Genomic DNA, 16,679 nt, shown 5'->3' on the forward strand with positions numbered 1-16,679 from the left:
ATTATCAACTGGTTGTGAGTCAAATGAAGCAATCCACTCCTATGGCTCCAAGTGATAAGGGAGAGAGTGTTCAACAACCGTTTGTGAAGTTCAAACAAACAAAAAACTTCATCAAGTTCAATGATACAATCAACAACAACAATGTGAATGCTACAACAAGTGTGCCTCCTGTTTCTAATTTTTTTAGAAAAGAAAGACAATTTACTCCTTTGAATGAATCTTTACATTGTATTATGTCTCAGTTGTTGCAAAGAAATGTTATAAAACTTCCTCCTATCAAACCAGTTGATCCTTCTAAACTGGCATCCCCTTATTTTGATAACAATTCCTTTTGTCAATTTCATCGTCAGCCTGGTCATGATACTGAGAAATGTTTTGCATTGAAAAGTAAGATCCAAGATTTGATTGATAATAATAATAATATATCTATGGCAAGTGTAAATGACAAGGGAAATAAATCAGTAGCTCCTCCTAATAAAAATCTTAAGATTTTCACTGATCCCTTGCCTTCTCACACCTCTAATGTGATTGAGCCTATGCATACTTCTTTCTCTTCTGAGGAATTCACTTCTATGGCTTCGAAATTAGTGAATATGGTAGAGAAACAAGATAAACCTAAAGATGCTTGTATTACATTTGACCCTAGTGAGAGCATTAAATCGCCCTTCAGAAGGTTAAGGATATACCTTGTCGTGGTGCCCTTATTGATCCCTTTTGCATGGTTAATGGCATAACTGAGGAGTATCTTTTCACCTTACAATTGCATAAACCCATCTATGATGACTCTAATGTAGTTGTGAAGTTCTTTGATGGATTCTCTTGTCCTACCATTGGTTCTATCACGCTTCCTATTGTAGTTCAAACTAAATCTATGGATGTTGACTTTGTTATCATTCCCTCTTCTGGTAAATTTCATGTGAATTTGAGTCATCCTTGGCTATCTTCCATGAAGGCTATTGCTTCTCCAATCCATAAGTGTTTGAAATTCTCTCACAAAGGAAAAATCATAACTATGAACCATAGCTTATTTCGACCATTTGAAAGAAGCCCTAGCATTCCTATTTATTTCTTTTGGCCTAAGCAATTTTAATCCCTTCCATCAAAGAGAGATGCTCTTTTTCAATCCTATCAAAAATGGAAGAAATATATGATATTATCCTTAAGTCAACCTAGATCCCCAACACTTGACATTCCTATCATTCTTGAAGATGAAGTTATCCCCCTCATGGATAGGACTAATCTTCTACCTAAGGAAGACCCTCAACCTGTTTCTATGGATGTATTTATGCCTTCTCCTAAGAAACAAAACAATGTTCCTCCTAAGGTTAGACCCATACCTCCTCGTCATGATAGACCTGGTCTCCTTTCTACACCTAATATTCCTCCTTTATATGGCGCAGTTCTGCCTCCTTTCTCTTATAGAGAGAAGAGGCTTGCTTCTCCTCTTGTTCAACCTAGAAGACCTCAACCTAAACCTTCAACTATCAAAGATGAGAATCTTCCTCCTTCACTGAATGTTCCCCTTCCTTCTCAGCCTTCCACTAAGACTTGATGAAATCATTGTGCGAGATAATGCCGATGAAGGCATCGTGTTCGTGCTCGTGAAGTTGTCCCTCAAACTATTCAATCTCCTAAAACTCCAGTAGTTAACATGATTCCCTTCTCTCCTAAACAAGTTGTGGAACCTAAAACTCCTAAACATAATTTGCAAAAAATATGTGATGGTTTTACTTGTATTCATGTGAGAGATCCAATTTCTATAAACCTTGATGAAGAAATAGGTGAAAATGATATTCATGATGGAAATACAACTCCTAATGCTTATGATAGTGATTATGAATATGTTGATGTTCACAAGCATTTATCAGCTAAATTTTCAAAAGCCCTAATCCTAGCTCCTAGATTCGAACAAAGTGACCTACCATACGAGCATAGTCCTTGTTTGGATCTTGTGATAGCTCCATCTGTTGTGCTCGATGTCACTCCTTTGGAATGTTGCTTGCCTTCCTGAAATAGTGATCGACAAGGTCGGGAGGTGGATGTTGTGCTAGAACAACAACATTAGCACCATAGATCCTCTCTCCTTCTCCTTTCTTACTCTTTTGTGATCATTCTTCTATGTGTATCCATGTTCTTCTATTATTCCCTTAACATCTATTTGGGGATGATACAAAGCATTGATATCTCTTTTGGTCTCTTTCATGTTGACTCAAAAGACTCCTTTCTTCCCTTTCTTCCAAGGAAGTTTCCTTTCTTTGGGGAATGACAATTATTATATGCGCATATATGTATGATATACATGAGTTATCATACAACATACTAACCTCGAGGAAAGAGAAACTACCTCGTGCTTTGTGTTTTATGTTCATTATCCTTTGGTTTATCCTTCGACTAGGGGCTAAATCCTTGCAATAATGTGCACCCTCTCTTCTCTCTCTCTTGGGTGTATCCTACCTTAAAGAAATCACTCCCGATAAGGTGTGCGTGATCGCTTTAACGTGGGGGCATACACTCCGCTCATATTTTCCTTCTTGATACTTAAAATTACTTGATGAACTTGGCTTTGCTTTGTAATCTTGTGTATCCTTTCTTTCGTGACTCATATTGAGGGGAACCTTGCTACTTGCAGTCATGGTTTTCCCCTTGTCAATCTTCACTTGCACTTTGTCAATCGAAGTCATAAGATCCTAAGTCCACTGGGGGCTTGGTGCATCTTGCCTCCTTGATGTGGTAGAAGTCTTTCAATCTTGTTTCCTTATACTTTACCAAGAGTATTGTCATTCACTTATACTCCTACTAAAGTAGGGCCTAAATGTAGTGTCGTAAAATTGCGACCCTAGTAATTTTAGACCACATTAATTTCCTCACGAATGCAAGATAACATCATCAGGCCTGATTGGAGACCGTAGATTGCTCAACCATCGAAATTTGCTTCTCCCCTTGCCTCTGCACCACCCTGTCTGCACTCGTCCCTGGAAAAAAGGGCAAGACAAGGGCGTGGAGCCCCTGTCCTAAGGGGACAGGGGCGTAGTGCCCTTGTCCTCCCAAGACAGGGGCGTGGCGCCCCTGTCCCTACCCTATTTTGGGGCAGGACCCTTCCTTGAGGCTGCATTGTAGGTTGTGCATTGGGCGAGAAACCTCTATCTATGTCGGCCTGCGACAAAAATCAGCTTCATTAATCCTAATTGACAAGTATAAATGTTGCATTTACCCTCCCATTTGCATAACAATGTTAGAATACATGAGATCGGGCATTCAAGAGCATTCAAGTATCCCTTTCAAGCATTGAAAATATCAAGTCTCCCTTCAAGGCTAGGTGTTGCATTCAAGTCAAGGATTCAACAATTGAAGAGGAGGTCCATTTCAACATTCAACTTCATTCAAGCAATTCTATCAACATCTCTATCACAAACTCCCTTGAGGTGAATTACAATTTAGTCTTTCATTTATATTTGCATGCAAGTACTTTCTTTCATTACTTGGGTAATTCCAAAATTAGGGTTTGACCTGAAGGCAAACCCCCAATCCCAACCCCTTTTTCTCTCTTTTCTATGTGTAGGTTGCAGGTGTGCAACTGCACTTTCATATTTGGACTCCATTTGCAAAGGTAGAAAAACCCTTTTTGTTTCACGGATTTTTTCAGAGGATCGTGTACATTCCCGCCTCGGTCCAGGCAACTTTTGCTCGAATTCGCAAGACGGCTTCGTCTCGACATTTTATTGTCAGATCCAGGTGCACATCTTCATCCCATATCCCGATCTTGAGTTATAATCACTTCTTTGTTGCTTTTGCACTTAGTTTAAGTACACAATTCAATCAATTCATTTCCATTAAAGGAAGAGGGGATCAATTCATCATTCTCATTTCATTTAGAATTCAATCTTCTTCCTTGGAGGTTGAATCTAGTGAATTCTTCCTCCCCTCTTCCAATGTAATAGGTGAAAAGTGTTTGAAAGGAAATCCGCAGTGAAACTCTCATCTCTCTTTGGAGGGAAAGGGTAGCTTTCTTCTTGATCTCTCTTTCACATCATCTTTTCCAACCATTACAAGACTTTTCTACCTTACATGAACTTATATACATTTACAAAAATGTTCTTCAATAAGTTCAAATCATTGTCCCAACATTTATTAAGACACTCCAAAACTAAGATGTGAACACCAAAGAGATATGCTTGCATCTTTGTCATCTAAAGATCTGTGGTATCATTGGTGGCCATGGCATCTTTGGCTTCATTTAAAGCACTAAACATTATTTCCAACTTAGGAGCAATTAGACTCTGAAGCTCACAAAATTTACCAATAATCTTATCCTTATCATGCATTAAGCTCTTAATCTTGTCAAGTAAAGATATAACTTGACCTTCTTGACTGGCCATAGAAATAGTCAAGGGATCAAAGGACTGAGAAATAGTTGAAAACTGGTTCTCACTCTCCTTTATCTACTTCTCAATATCCTCAACAAATTTAGAAATTGATAAACAAGATTTGTAGACACTGCGTCAAGGCATTTTCAATACTCTTTACACAAGTGTCTAGCAAGATCCTATCATTGGCAATCATCTCCTTCAATATATTTAATATTTCAATATCAAACTCATTCTGGACCCTAGCTTCTGTTATTTTTTCTAAAGACTCAAAGTGAGTACTTATAGAGTTAACTAGGCTCTTTAGCTGACTGGAGGGAGAATTAGACATGTCTTTAAAAAACATTGGCATGATCTTCTCCAAGGTACCAGATGCAAGACCAAGTAGTTCATTGTCTCCAATATGAGATTTCAGAATCTCTTCTATTGTCTTGGCTTGAGAAAATAATGCTAACTTCAACTTTTAAATTGGAGAAAGAGAGGCCAAATACATAGCCCTTGAGTCAATTCACGGTCATCCAATTCCAGTTTATCCTTTGTTCAAAAACTCCTTCACTACCCCTGTAGTGTATCTTGCATTAATGACAGTTTCTATGGTATCAACCTTCTTCTCTTCTACCACCTTCTCTGTATCTTCTTTTGTTGGAGTCTCGGTCTCCACGGATATTTTTAGTGACTCTACATTTGATTGAACCAGAGGATTCTAAGTATCCTCAACTTTATCTACTTTGACTGACTCTTCACCATCTTTATTCACTTCTTAAACTCTTCCTTCTGAACCAAGAGAAACATTCACTTCAACCTATTCAACTTTGGAATGCAATTCTTGAACATCCGAAACAGATGAATCATCACCATCATGGGGTTCTTCTAAGACAACATAAAGATTATGCATGTCTATAAATGACTTGAAGATATTCTTTATTTCTTTAATAACTTTGCCAGTTTTCCCACTCATTAGCTTATTAATTTTGGTTTTGCTCCTAAACTCCTTTTTAGCTTCTTTGTTTATTTTGTTCATTTCTTCTACCAATATCATAGGGCATAGACTAGTCAAGACATTCTCTTTTAGTCTCTCATCCTCAGCCTTAGCACTAACTCTCCTCATCTCTAAAATATCATATAGGCTTTTAGGAATCTAATAAATTATTTCAACAAGAACCCTATTTAATGTGTTCAAATACTTAATAGTGGCTTCTTCAAGTATTCTCTTACCAGCATCATCAAACTTATCATAAAATTTAGAAAGAGGCTTCAAATTACCTTGCATAGTTATAGATTTTTCAACATCATTAACTGACATACTAGGCTTGTCTGAATCTAACTTCATTTTATTGCTTCCTTTCTCTTCACCGGAGGGATTATCCTTAGAGACTTTTGATGCTTTTGTGCCCATGATCTTGAACTTCTTCACAACTTCATCTGATTTTGTCTCCTCGTCATCTTCAACTGTGACATACACCCTTGAGCTTTTAGCTTTCTTCCTCTTCCCTTCTTTCCCAGATGATTCAGCATGTAATTTCTTAGTACTACCTGGCTTAGGAGAACTAAAGGAGGGTGCAGAGCTTCTAGTTTGTCTTGACTTGGTGGAGGAAGCTTCTGGACTAGCTAGTTCAACCTTGACTGGTTTCTTCTCTGCAGCTTGCCTAGATTTCTTCCTGGCTTCCTTAACTGCTTCTACAGTAATGCCAATGATCTTTGTATAATCCTCTACATATTTCCTCACCTTCCTCACTATTTTTGGTTTCTTAAATTGTGAATGCAAGTACAAATATTTCTCAACAAAAGTGCCAAATCTTTCCTCTAAAGTGGCATTTGTCTTACACAATAGATGTTGAGCATACAACTCCAGAATCTGAGAATCAACTTCATACTCCATAAGCATGATCCAAACTATTCTGGGCTCCACTGCTTCCATTAAGCATTGATCAATATCAACCATGAAGCATATTGTATCCTTGTACTTCTCTACAACTGATTTAGGGATTCTTTCCCTATCCTACATCAAAATTTGAAAGTTCTTAAAATAACCCCAAAGACAAGTTCTTCGGGCCTTACTGTCAATCCTATATAACTATTCCCTGATTTGAACAGCTACTGGCTTGAGATTAGTCCATTGGACACTTCCAACTCCCGAAACCTCATTCATGAAGTAAAAGAATAAGCACAAGATCAGAGTGCCATGCTTGAATGTATTCTTCTTGTCCTTAATTATCTTGGTTATATTCTCCATTAGTTGGCTCCGTAGTAGCTCACATAGATCATACTCTACATTTTCCTTCATCATCTCATAAGCAGCATAGATTTCAATACCTAATACAAAATTGTCACAGTTGGAGTGATAAATCTTATAAGTGATTACAACCATTGAATCAAACTTTACATCGGGCTCAATTATGTCATTAATTGTCATAGCCCTCTTATCAAATTTAGAATTGGTTGCATCAATAACAAGTTGATTTTTCACATTTCTCAGAGTGGGAAAACTACCGTATGAGCTCAAACCTATTACAACCTTGATTGCCTCCTTGGTGATCATGAATGTCGTGTTAAACCACATGAATTCAACATGAATCCTTCTCAACACATACTGGACCCATTCACTTTCTTCGAACAATGGGAACTTGACAACTTGAATGAAATTTTTCTCTCCAACACCTTAAATTTTGGTTTGTCTGAAATCATCTCCTATTAACTTATTAGAGTATAGATTTAACAGTTGTGAACTCCCAAGATCCTCAAGGTTTGCATGAATGTAAGCCCCAATGTCTTCGACATGAAGAACTCCAAAGAGAAATGGAGAGGCAAGTTGAATAGGTCTTGGACCTGTGTGCAAATTGAATATTTGCGAATGGATTATGTTTATTCTCCATTTATTATTATGTTGGTTTATGTACATGCAAATTAGAGATTCTTTGTAAAAACCTGGATTGGAAAGTGCAGCAGTTATGCTACAATCTTTCCATAAGGTGGAAAAGGATTAATTTGTAATCTGAAGGCTATATTGTGATGTAACAAAGCCTTTTGATCTTCACATCAAATAATTGAGTGGCACCACATTTCAGTAAACCCGAAGACGTAGCCCGAACATTTGGTGAACTCCATTATCAAATCGGTTTTTGTCTCTTTCTTCTTTTTTTGGTTGATTTCAAAATATCGATTTCACTTCATGAGTTGTTAATTAGTATGTCATTACATTGATAACTGATTAAATGAACCCAGTTCCATAATTTGAACGGTTAAAGAAAATAGTCATACAATCTTGTTTACAATCAAGAAAATCCATAATTTGTGTGAAGTGCAAATTTAATTTTGTAATCCTTAATTACAAATCATTATGGAACATAGCATAAGAGTTGCCCTTAAACAAATCCTTTACACAAAGCAAATTTCATCTTACTTTTGTGATGGTACTTTTGTGTTTGCTAAATGGGTGGAGGAGACTTGAAGCAAAATTTTGAGGTTTCATAAAAGCTTAAAACACTATTTCCACTACACTAATGTAATATCAAGCATAAGAAGGAATGAGCTTTTTCTCCACCATTTGCATTAATATTGAGGTTGCATATAAACAATGCCTGAGGGCCCAAAAATGGGGATAGATATTATCTATTGATGACACAACTGAAAATTGTATTAGGCTTAAATTCAATTTCATATTGTCATAGTCCACCTTCCTTATAAGGAACTAAGGCAATACCCTGGTTTGTGGTTGGGGGTAATTATAGGTGATTGCTTTATTATAGATTGATTAATTTATAATCGATAACTTACATTCTATAAATGATATTTGAGGTTTCTTGTAGTGTCCTATTAAATCTTATTAAGAGGCAAGTTTAGTTCTACTAATTTACTGAGATATATTCAAATTCATATTAGTTTATCATTGACAAAAATTCTATTGACCTAAAAAATATAAAATATAATATTTTTTTCATGAAATAAAATAGTCCATTCAAAACAATTGATTGGTATAGTATTCTTAAAGGATCTATAATAAATGTATAATCATTCATGCTAAATATCCAACCAAATCAAGGATAAATCAACAATTGAAGTTGTTTGCCTTTTAACATCAACAAATATATGTGAATTAAGTTAATTTTTAAAAACAATGTGTGCAATTTTTTGTAAGAAATAGACAAAAGGCAAGCCAGAACTAGTTCATTATTGCTATGTTAGCAGAATTACAACCACCTTAGAAAAAAGATATATGTTGATTGAATCTACAATCTAAATTGGAATCAATTGATGCTAAATAAGAATTGCAATATTTTGAGAGAATGAAGAATGAGTAGTCCAAAATGTAATCGAGTATAACAAGGCAAAATTGCATGAGGTGGGAGCAATATACATTACAAGGGAATTTAAGTACAACTCCAACATACACACAATTAGATATCTTAAAGTTTTCAATCGTGAAATATGTTATTGGGTTGATTGGGTTTTAAGGATTTGTAAATTTGTTTAATAGTGTATACAATTAGTATTTTTTCCATTGGTTACTTATTTATCTAATAATGATGTGACAACATCTTCATCTCAAATTTAGTTCATCTATATCTTACTATTGGCCTAACCCTTGTACCCCCTTTTGGTGCAAGTGCTAGTTAATAATTAGTAAACCACATTTTGTGCCAGTTTATAGTAGTGTAATTAAGCAAAACAATCCCAATATTAAATCCTCGACTTATCATCTGCTCTTGAAAATCAAAATAGGCACCTAAACTCTAGATCTCTGATGTTTCCAAACTTGATATTATATTTTTTTTTTAACTTCTCTTGGACAACAAAAATTACAATAAGTAATCTAACTAATATGTTGTTGAGACATCATAGCAAATAATAGAACATGGAATCAAAGTAAAATCAAAGAATGTCTCGAATCTCTTATTATATAAGAAAACGTCGAAGGAAGCAATGACAAAGAATATTTGAAATGGTATAGATGCCTGGAGTCTTCAGACATAACCCAATTTATTGAGAAACGACAGTGTGAAATTGGAATTCAATCCAGCCAAAATCCTTTAAAGAATATGTCATCGAATATCCCTTCAATTATGTCTTCACTAACACCTTTTTTCGATAAAACCTTACTCTTGAAGTTTGAATTTACATGTAAGTCACTTTGGTAACAAAAATAATTGTTCAAACTCAATGGTAATATAGCTGAAGAGGCAACATCGTTGCTCTTTAATGATGGGTCTCATAGCACCACTCATGTTTCAAGTTTTGTATGCCTCTTGAATAAATGATGGAATTTCTTAAAGTTGATGAAAGAGACCTATCCTTCGACACTAAAAGATAGTGCCCAACTTGGAGAATGATTCACCAAGAGAATTTCTCCAAGCTCGGTTGGTGTGATAGAAACCCTAGTCTGAAATGCCTTCTCAACAATGGGAAACAACATATGCTCTTTCATACTCAGGTAGTTATTGGCCAATATTTTGAATGAAGAAAATGAACAATATGAAAAATAAATGTGTATGCTCATTCTACTTGGCCTCAAAAGGACTAGATCCAACCTATCATTATGAGTTGTAGTAAAAACTATAAATAAGAAATATACAAATTTAGATGATCCTGTTGTAGAAATCTTAGGGTCCTAACTGTCATTGGGACGAGTTCAAGGCATAAACTGACTTCCAAAAAAAAAGACCATCCCCTCCCTAGTAAACATAACAAAAACAAAAATCCTAAATAGATTCTTCAAATTGATACAAAATTGTTTCTATTGCAGATTCTCTACTCCAATGCCTCCTCACCCCTCTAACAGAGGAAGATAATGATATTTTAATGGCACTGGTCACTGAGATGAAAGTTAGGGATGTGATTTTCTCTATGGGTGCTTTTAACTTTCAAGGCTCCTGGACCAAACAGCTCCCCCCCAACCACCTTCCAAGAATTCTGGGAGATTGTTGGACCTAATATTGTTTTGGCCACCAAGGACTTCTTTAAATTGGGAAAGTTGCTAAATAAGTTAAACAATAATTTTATTCCTTTAATTCCTAAAACACAAGAACCTTCTCTTCTTAAGGATTTTAGACCCATCAGTCTCTATGATAAGGTGTATAAAATCTTCTCTAAGGTTCTCATCAACAAAATCAAACCAATCCTGGGTAATATTATTTAAGCACCTGCCAAAAAGGTTTCATTCTAGGAAGGAAAATCTTGGATGTGGCCATTGTCACACATGAAGTAATTCACTCAATGGATAAAAGTCACCGGCCTGGTATGGTGTTCAAGATGGATATCTCAAATGCCTATGATAGAGTGAATTGGGATTTCTTATTTAAGGTCCTTAGATGACTTGGGGTTGGAGACAAGTTGCTAAATCTCATTAGAGAATGCATTTTTGTGGTCAGATACTCTGTCTTGTTGATTAGGGTCCCTAGAGAACTCTTTGAGGCCTCTAGAGGGATTCGACAGGGTGACCCCCTATCTCCCTACCTCTATATTTTTTGGCTGAGGTTTTAAGTTGAAACTTCAACTCCCTTATCAATAAGGGAACTCTATTGGGTATCAAACATGCTTCCTCGATTCCCCCTATGAACTTGCAGCATTTTTTTGATGACACCATTCTATTAGGAGTTTCCTCTATGGTTGAGGCTAGGAAATGGAAAACTTTCCTCAAATTCAATGTCGATGCCTTGGGTTAGCATATCAACTATAAAAAAAGTAACATTTATTTCTTCCCCACTACAAAAAGGCTCTAAACCAAGGTCAAGGCTATTTTGGGGTGTCAGATTGCATCCCTCTTGGGCACATACCTTAGACTAACTCTAACTATGAAGGAAGTTTCTAACTCTTTTTAGGTCTCTATTCTTGAGAGATTGTAGAAGAAAATGCCTTGGTGGAAGGGTATACTTCTAAGCAGCATAGGGAAACTTTAGCTCGTGGCTTCTTTCCTTCAAGGGGATCCCGGTGTACTTCCTCTCTCTTTTTAAAATCTCAACTTGAATGGCTGAGAAATTAGAAAACATCCTAAGGACTTTCCTTTGGATGGGCATGGAAGAAAAGAGGAGGCTTGCCTTGATTAGCTGGGACAAATTTTGTGTCCCAAAATGCTATGGTGGGTTGGGGATTAGAAAAATCTCTCATTTTAATAAGACTCTTATGGCTAAAACTGCTTGGATATTGGTCTGTCAAGACACTAAATGGGGAACTACATTATGTGCACTAAATACCTATCCCAAGACAACTTCTACAAGTTCCTAGAGGTGCAATGGGTCCCTAGGGGATCCAAAATCTGGAATAATATTCTCAAAATAGGGACCCAAAATCTGAAATAATATTCTCAAATGCAGAGACATTGTTAATTAGGGTATGAAATGGCTCATTGGCAATGGGAGAAATATTCGATTCTAGGAAGACTGTTGGTTGGGAGACAAACCATTGGTTTCCTCCCCTTCCCTTAGAAGGATTTATCGCTCCACCATGGAGTTTTTTGGCTTGTGATTTTGAGACTTCTTCTATGGAAACTCCTTACATCTCTGCATGTTTCCAAGATCAACCCCGTCTTCTACTTGCTACTTGTGAATTATAGGTTATGCTGGAAATGATCATGTTACCCCTTTTCCCTAGAGAGCATAAAATTATCTAGAAATGGAACTCAAGTGGAATTTTTTCTATTAAATCTACCTATCATAGTTTCCTAAGGATCAATAACTCCCCAAATTAGAGGATGCAAATTTAGGAATCCTCACCTTATCCCCAAAATTAATTTCTTTTGGTGGGTGGCCCTTCACAATTAAATCCTCACGCTTAACAATATCTCCAAGAGGGGGTTCTAGTTCCCTAACAAATGTGTCCTATGTAAATCGGATGTTGAAAACTCCTCACATCTCTTCCTACATTGTGAATTTGCTAGAACCAGGGATATGGGGATGGTCTGCCAAAAATTCAAAGTTCATTGATTTGTGAATGAAAATTTGATTCAACTTATGCAAGAATGGGAAATCTCAACTCACAGCCCCCCTAATTTTTCATCTTTGGAAACAAATACCACCACAATTGATCTAGAATATCTGGAAAGAAAGGAATAATATGATTTTCTAAGATACTGAAGCCTTGGTTGAGTGCATCTTCTGAGGATTTCTTAAACTTTTGTTGGAGACTTTATCTATCACTTCTGTTAAATTGCCCCCCGATCCCCCATCCACTTCTGATTATGAATTTGTGTTCAAGTGGAACCTCTCGCAGTCCTTTGCGACTTTTGATAATTTTAAACACATTCGTAGGTCAAATACCAAATGGACACCACCTAACCGAGGTTACATCATGCTCAACTTCGACGATGTTGCAAGACTTGGTATGGTGCTCAAGGGTGGAGTTTTAATATCTCCTACTGGGGAGATAGTTGTAGCCTATGTTGGTAATTTGATTTGTTGTTCTAGCAATCAAGATAAAGCTATGGCACTGGCCTGGCGCCTCTGTATTGCACTCTCTATTGGTGTTCAGGTTATTTTTATAGAAGGGGATTCTAAACTAATAATTGATTTTGTTAAAGAGTTGAACAAAATCAATTCATCAATTGACGGTATCATCAGAGATATTTTCAGTCTTATATCTTCCTTTGACTCCTTTCTATTAAACTATGTCTATAGGGAAAGTAACGGGGTGGTAGATGCTATGGTAGCTCCACAAGGGATTCACTTAGTGAACCTGAGTTATATCAAGTGTGTTCATGGCATACTGAAGAGTCCCCCTATTTTCAAAAAAAATTGTTTTAAACCCCTTTTTTGTCACCCCCTCCCAATACACAACCTGACTTAAAATCCCCCCTATTTTGACCAAATATTTTTTTTTTCATAGCCCCAATTAAAAACTCCCCTATTTTCACCGATAGGAAATATATTGTACCCTCATTTTTGGGATATTAAACCCCCAAATATGAATGCATGTGATATAATATTGCCTAGCCAGTGAAGCCCCCATGGGCAGCTCTCGGGCTCCATGGACAATGTTTAAGATTTTAGAGAAACTGTAACTCCTTGCCTTCCCGTATGAGACTCCTTATTGAAGGAGAGCTTAGCAATGAAATTCCCAATGGATACGTACCTCTTTGGCTATTTTCCCCTCTCCCTTGAAACTGACAAAGAGTGCTAGAGGAGGGAATTTTTAAATTTAAAAGGGTATAAAATCCTACCTAATGGCACTAACAATCATCTTAGATGGATAGCCACTTGTGCCGCAAACCTTAATGCTCACCCTAGTATCATTATTTTGCATTGCCTCTTGTATCTCATGATGATACAATCCACCTGTACAATGAATCATGTGGTTCATGTGGAAGACTATGCATCTGGAAGGCAAGTTGGGGATTTTTTGACACGTGGTGGCATTGTTAATGATGGTTTTTCATGCTTCAACTTTGAGGCGGTGCTTATTATTTTTAATGTCTCTTCGAAAGGCTGTGGCTACACTTAGCAAGCTTCTCTTTGTCAGGGGAATTACTGTAGCAATTATTTCACAAAAAGCTTGCATGACATCCCAATCTTTTATGGCAAAAAAAAATAAAATTTACAAGGCATTGTTTCTCCAATACTGTGCCTACGCTCAGGGCTAAGGAAAAAAATTTAGCTATCTGCACCTACAATTCAACCATGGGAAGGGATAGAGTTCCCTATGAGCCTAATAATCTAGATGATTTCAAGAAGGGTGTCGTGGTCTAGAATTACTGTGTTGAGGGCAAAGTGGTAGAATTCATGGAATGCCTCAGAGGTCATGATGAACAACTTTTTATGCAGTTTGCGGCCTCATGGAACAACAAAAGAGTTATAGTGGGTAGAATATCTTTTGAGATCACAGAGGAAGTCATTGCCCAAGCCAACAGTCTATCCCTATAAGGGAGAAGATGGAAACATAGTAGTCATACTGCCAACAATGAAGGACTTAACAAATTATTCAAAGGAAAGGAGGTTGTGGTTAAACTTCAAGGTGGGTTCGACAAAGAGGAGCTCAAGTATCCCTGGGATATAGTATGTCTCCTAATTATGGAATACTTTATGTTGGAGGGATACCATAAGATTTTTTATTATTATCACTTCCCTCTGTTGAACTAGGAATTATGATTTGCTTTGTTTGCCCTTTTAGAACTACTCCATTCTATGGAGAGTTCTATTAATGATGCCCTTGACCCCAAGAATGAATGAAAAACTCTAATTTTCCTCCACCAGGGCTTAATTTATAGGCTTTATGATTATCATTTGGCCCCCTGCCCCCACAGAAACGTTATGCTTGTTCAACCCCCTTTCCCCGCCTCCACCCTTTGGCGACTTATGCTAGTGGATTCACTTTGTTTAGGTTTTCTTAGCTCTCTAGTGAGGAATTCTCTTCCCCTAAGCCTTCATCCTCTGTCACTATTACAGAGCTAAACACGCCCACTTGTCCTCCTTCTTCCTTTGGGTTGGACAAGGAGTCATCTAGCTCTAAAAGAAAGGTAGAACTTGGAAACTCAAATGAATTATTATTGATTATATAGAATATTGGAGTTAGAGTTGGGATTGAAACATTAACCTTTTGATTTAATAAGTGGCAGGGTTTGATTTTATTTAATGTCTAATTAGATTAAAATTAAAGATATACATATCTAATGTCATGCATGAACATCATGACAAAAACAATTCAAGAATGATCTATTACTCCATGAAAGATGGATATTCTTATGATTTCACATTAAATTAACTACTTGTTTACTTTGACACACATTTGCCTAATAGTTTACATGTATATCAAAGTGGGGCCTACAGCACATTCCGAGTAAAGAAACAACAATTATAAAGGGAGTGAAATATACATTTAAAACAGGCAAAATGGAGGCTGCTTACCTCATCGTCACTCTTCCCCCACAGCTCTTCTAAGTGATGTACCCCTCCATACCTTTCTTCATAGAGTTCTAAAACCCTCAACTTTTTCAATGGAAGCCCTGACGGAAGATCTCGCCTGCCAATTTGGAACCAGCGAAGCCAGACCAGCTCTCTTGATATATCACCCATTTCTTGATTAAAAAAATCTCCACTAATCACTAAATATTTTAGTCCAAGTAAAGAGGGTTCGAGCGATCGAATTCCTCCATTTGTGCTCACCATGAGTTTTCCGTGCGAGCAGGAAAAACGAAACTCCTCAACCTCCTTATCTTTTCTGATCATTGCTGGTAATTCCTAAAGAGAAATAACTTGAAACATTCAGAAAATAAAATAGAATAAAAATTTACAGTTATTAATTTATACAGACAATTAAAATTACCAGAAGTAGAGAAAAAAACAAGACGTGAGGAAACAAACCTCAAAATCCTCAAAACGAGTCATTACTTGGTTTGAGGTCGTGATTATTCCGTGAATGCCGCTTCTTTTCTGAAGAGGGGAAAAATACAAAATAAAAAATTATGATATATAAGATTTAATAGAGCCAACACTATTATCAAGGTTGTTCAAACACACAGTTATTCAGCCAGAGTAAATTGTGAAATTGTTTGAGTTATTCGATCATAAAATACGTCTGGCTAGATACAAGTTTCTTGGACAGCTATTTCACTGTAAAATAATAAAACTTCATCCATTAAAACATTCATGTGTAATAAAAAAGTTTGTTTTGTATTCATTAATGATATATTAAAAGAATAATTAATTTTACTTTTGTTTAGTAATTTAATTAAATTAAATTAATTTTACCTTGACTTGTTTTTGAATATCAATAATCTGTTGAGGAAACCAAAGTCGGCAAGGTGGTTGTTTATTTGCAATGTCTCTTCCCAAATCCCTTAAATGGTCATGCATTTCTATGCAATTTTTACTGTCAAGGTTAACAAAACACCTATGATCAAAGCGTACAGTGATTTGCAGAAGAAAGGCAGAAAAAAAAGGAGGTGGGGCCAGCTTGTACCGAAAGAAGGCAGAAACACAAGGCGTAGATTGAGTGGCTGTTACTTCGTACGAAACCGCGTGGAAAAAAGAAAGAAGAGTGAAGTGAGAAAGTGCTTAGTACACAGAATCTTATGAACTGCTTTCTGGCTTGCGTTTCTTCCACGCAAATTATTGTATGCGTTTCTTCCATAATTACTTTATTAACTTCATTAACTCTACAGTCAACCATAATTACTTCGTACGAAACCGCGTGGAAAAAAAAGAGAAATACTAAGTGGCTGTTAATGTGCTTTGTAAGTACGCGTTTGTAGTGGTCATTTCTTCCAATGCTTTTACTCATTTCTCGCCTCCATCACCCACACTTTATTTCATTTCATGTCCCATCATGGAAGATTTTAAAATTATAAGATTCTCACAATAAAATTATAAAATTGTATGTGCAGGGTTTAAG

The 16,679-nt window shown here is 36.5% G+C and overlaps 1 protein-coding gene across 5 annotated transcripts in view; it reads right to left on the reverse strand.

Annotated features, from left to right (window-relative positions):
• The window catches only part of LOC131074470 (disease resistance protein RPV1), a 73,040-nt gene extending 56,892 nt beyond the window's left edge, over positions 1–16,148 (reverse strand). For 4 of the 5 annotated variants that reach the window (XR_009372730.1, XM_059221746.1, XM_059221749.1 and 1 more), the window contains exons 1-3: positions 16,037–16,148; positions 15,650–15,718; positions 15,194–15,526 (exon numbers count right to left, since the gene is read on the reverse strand). Coding sequence is in view for 2 of the 5 variants with exons in the window: in XM_059221749.1 (XP_059077732.1) it covers positions 15,194–15,526; positions 15,650–15,718; positions 16,037–16,141 (507 nt within the window). In the remaining 3 variants the exon portion in view is untranslated. Of the gene's footprint in view, positions 1–15,193; positions 15,527–15,649 lie in introns of all 5 variants that reach the window. The other variant, XM_059221747.1, reaches the window with a different exon arrangement.
• Positions 16,149–16,679: the final 531 nt, after the last annotated feature.

This window comes from Cryptomeria japonica, chromosome 5 (assembly GCF_030272615.1).
Source record: "Cryptomeria japonica chromosome 5, Sugi_1.0, whole genome shotgun sequence".
Lineage (NCBI taxonomy): Eukaryota > Viridiplantae > Streptophyta > Pinopsida > Cupressales > Cupressaceae > Cryptomeria > Cryptomeria japonica.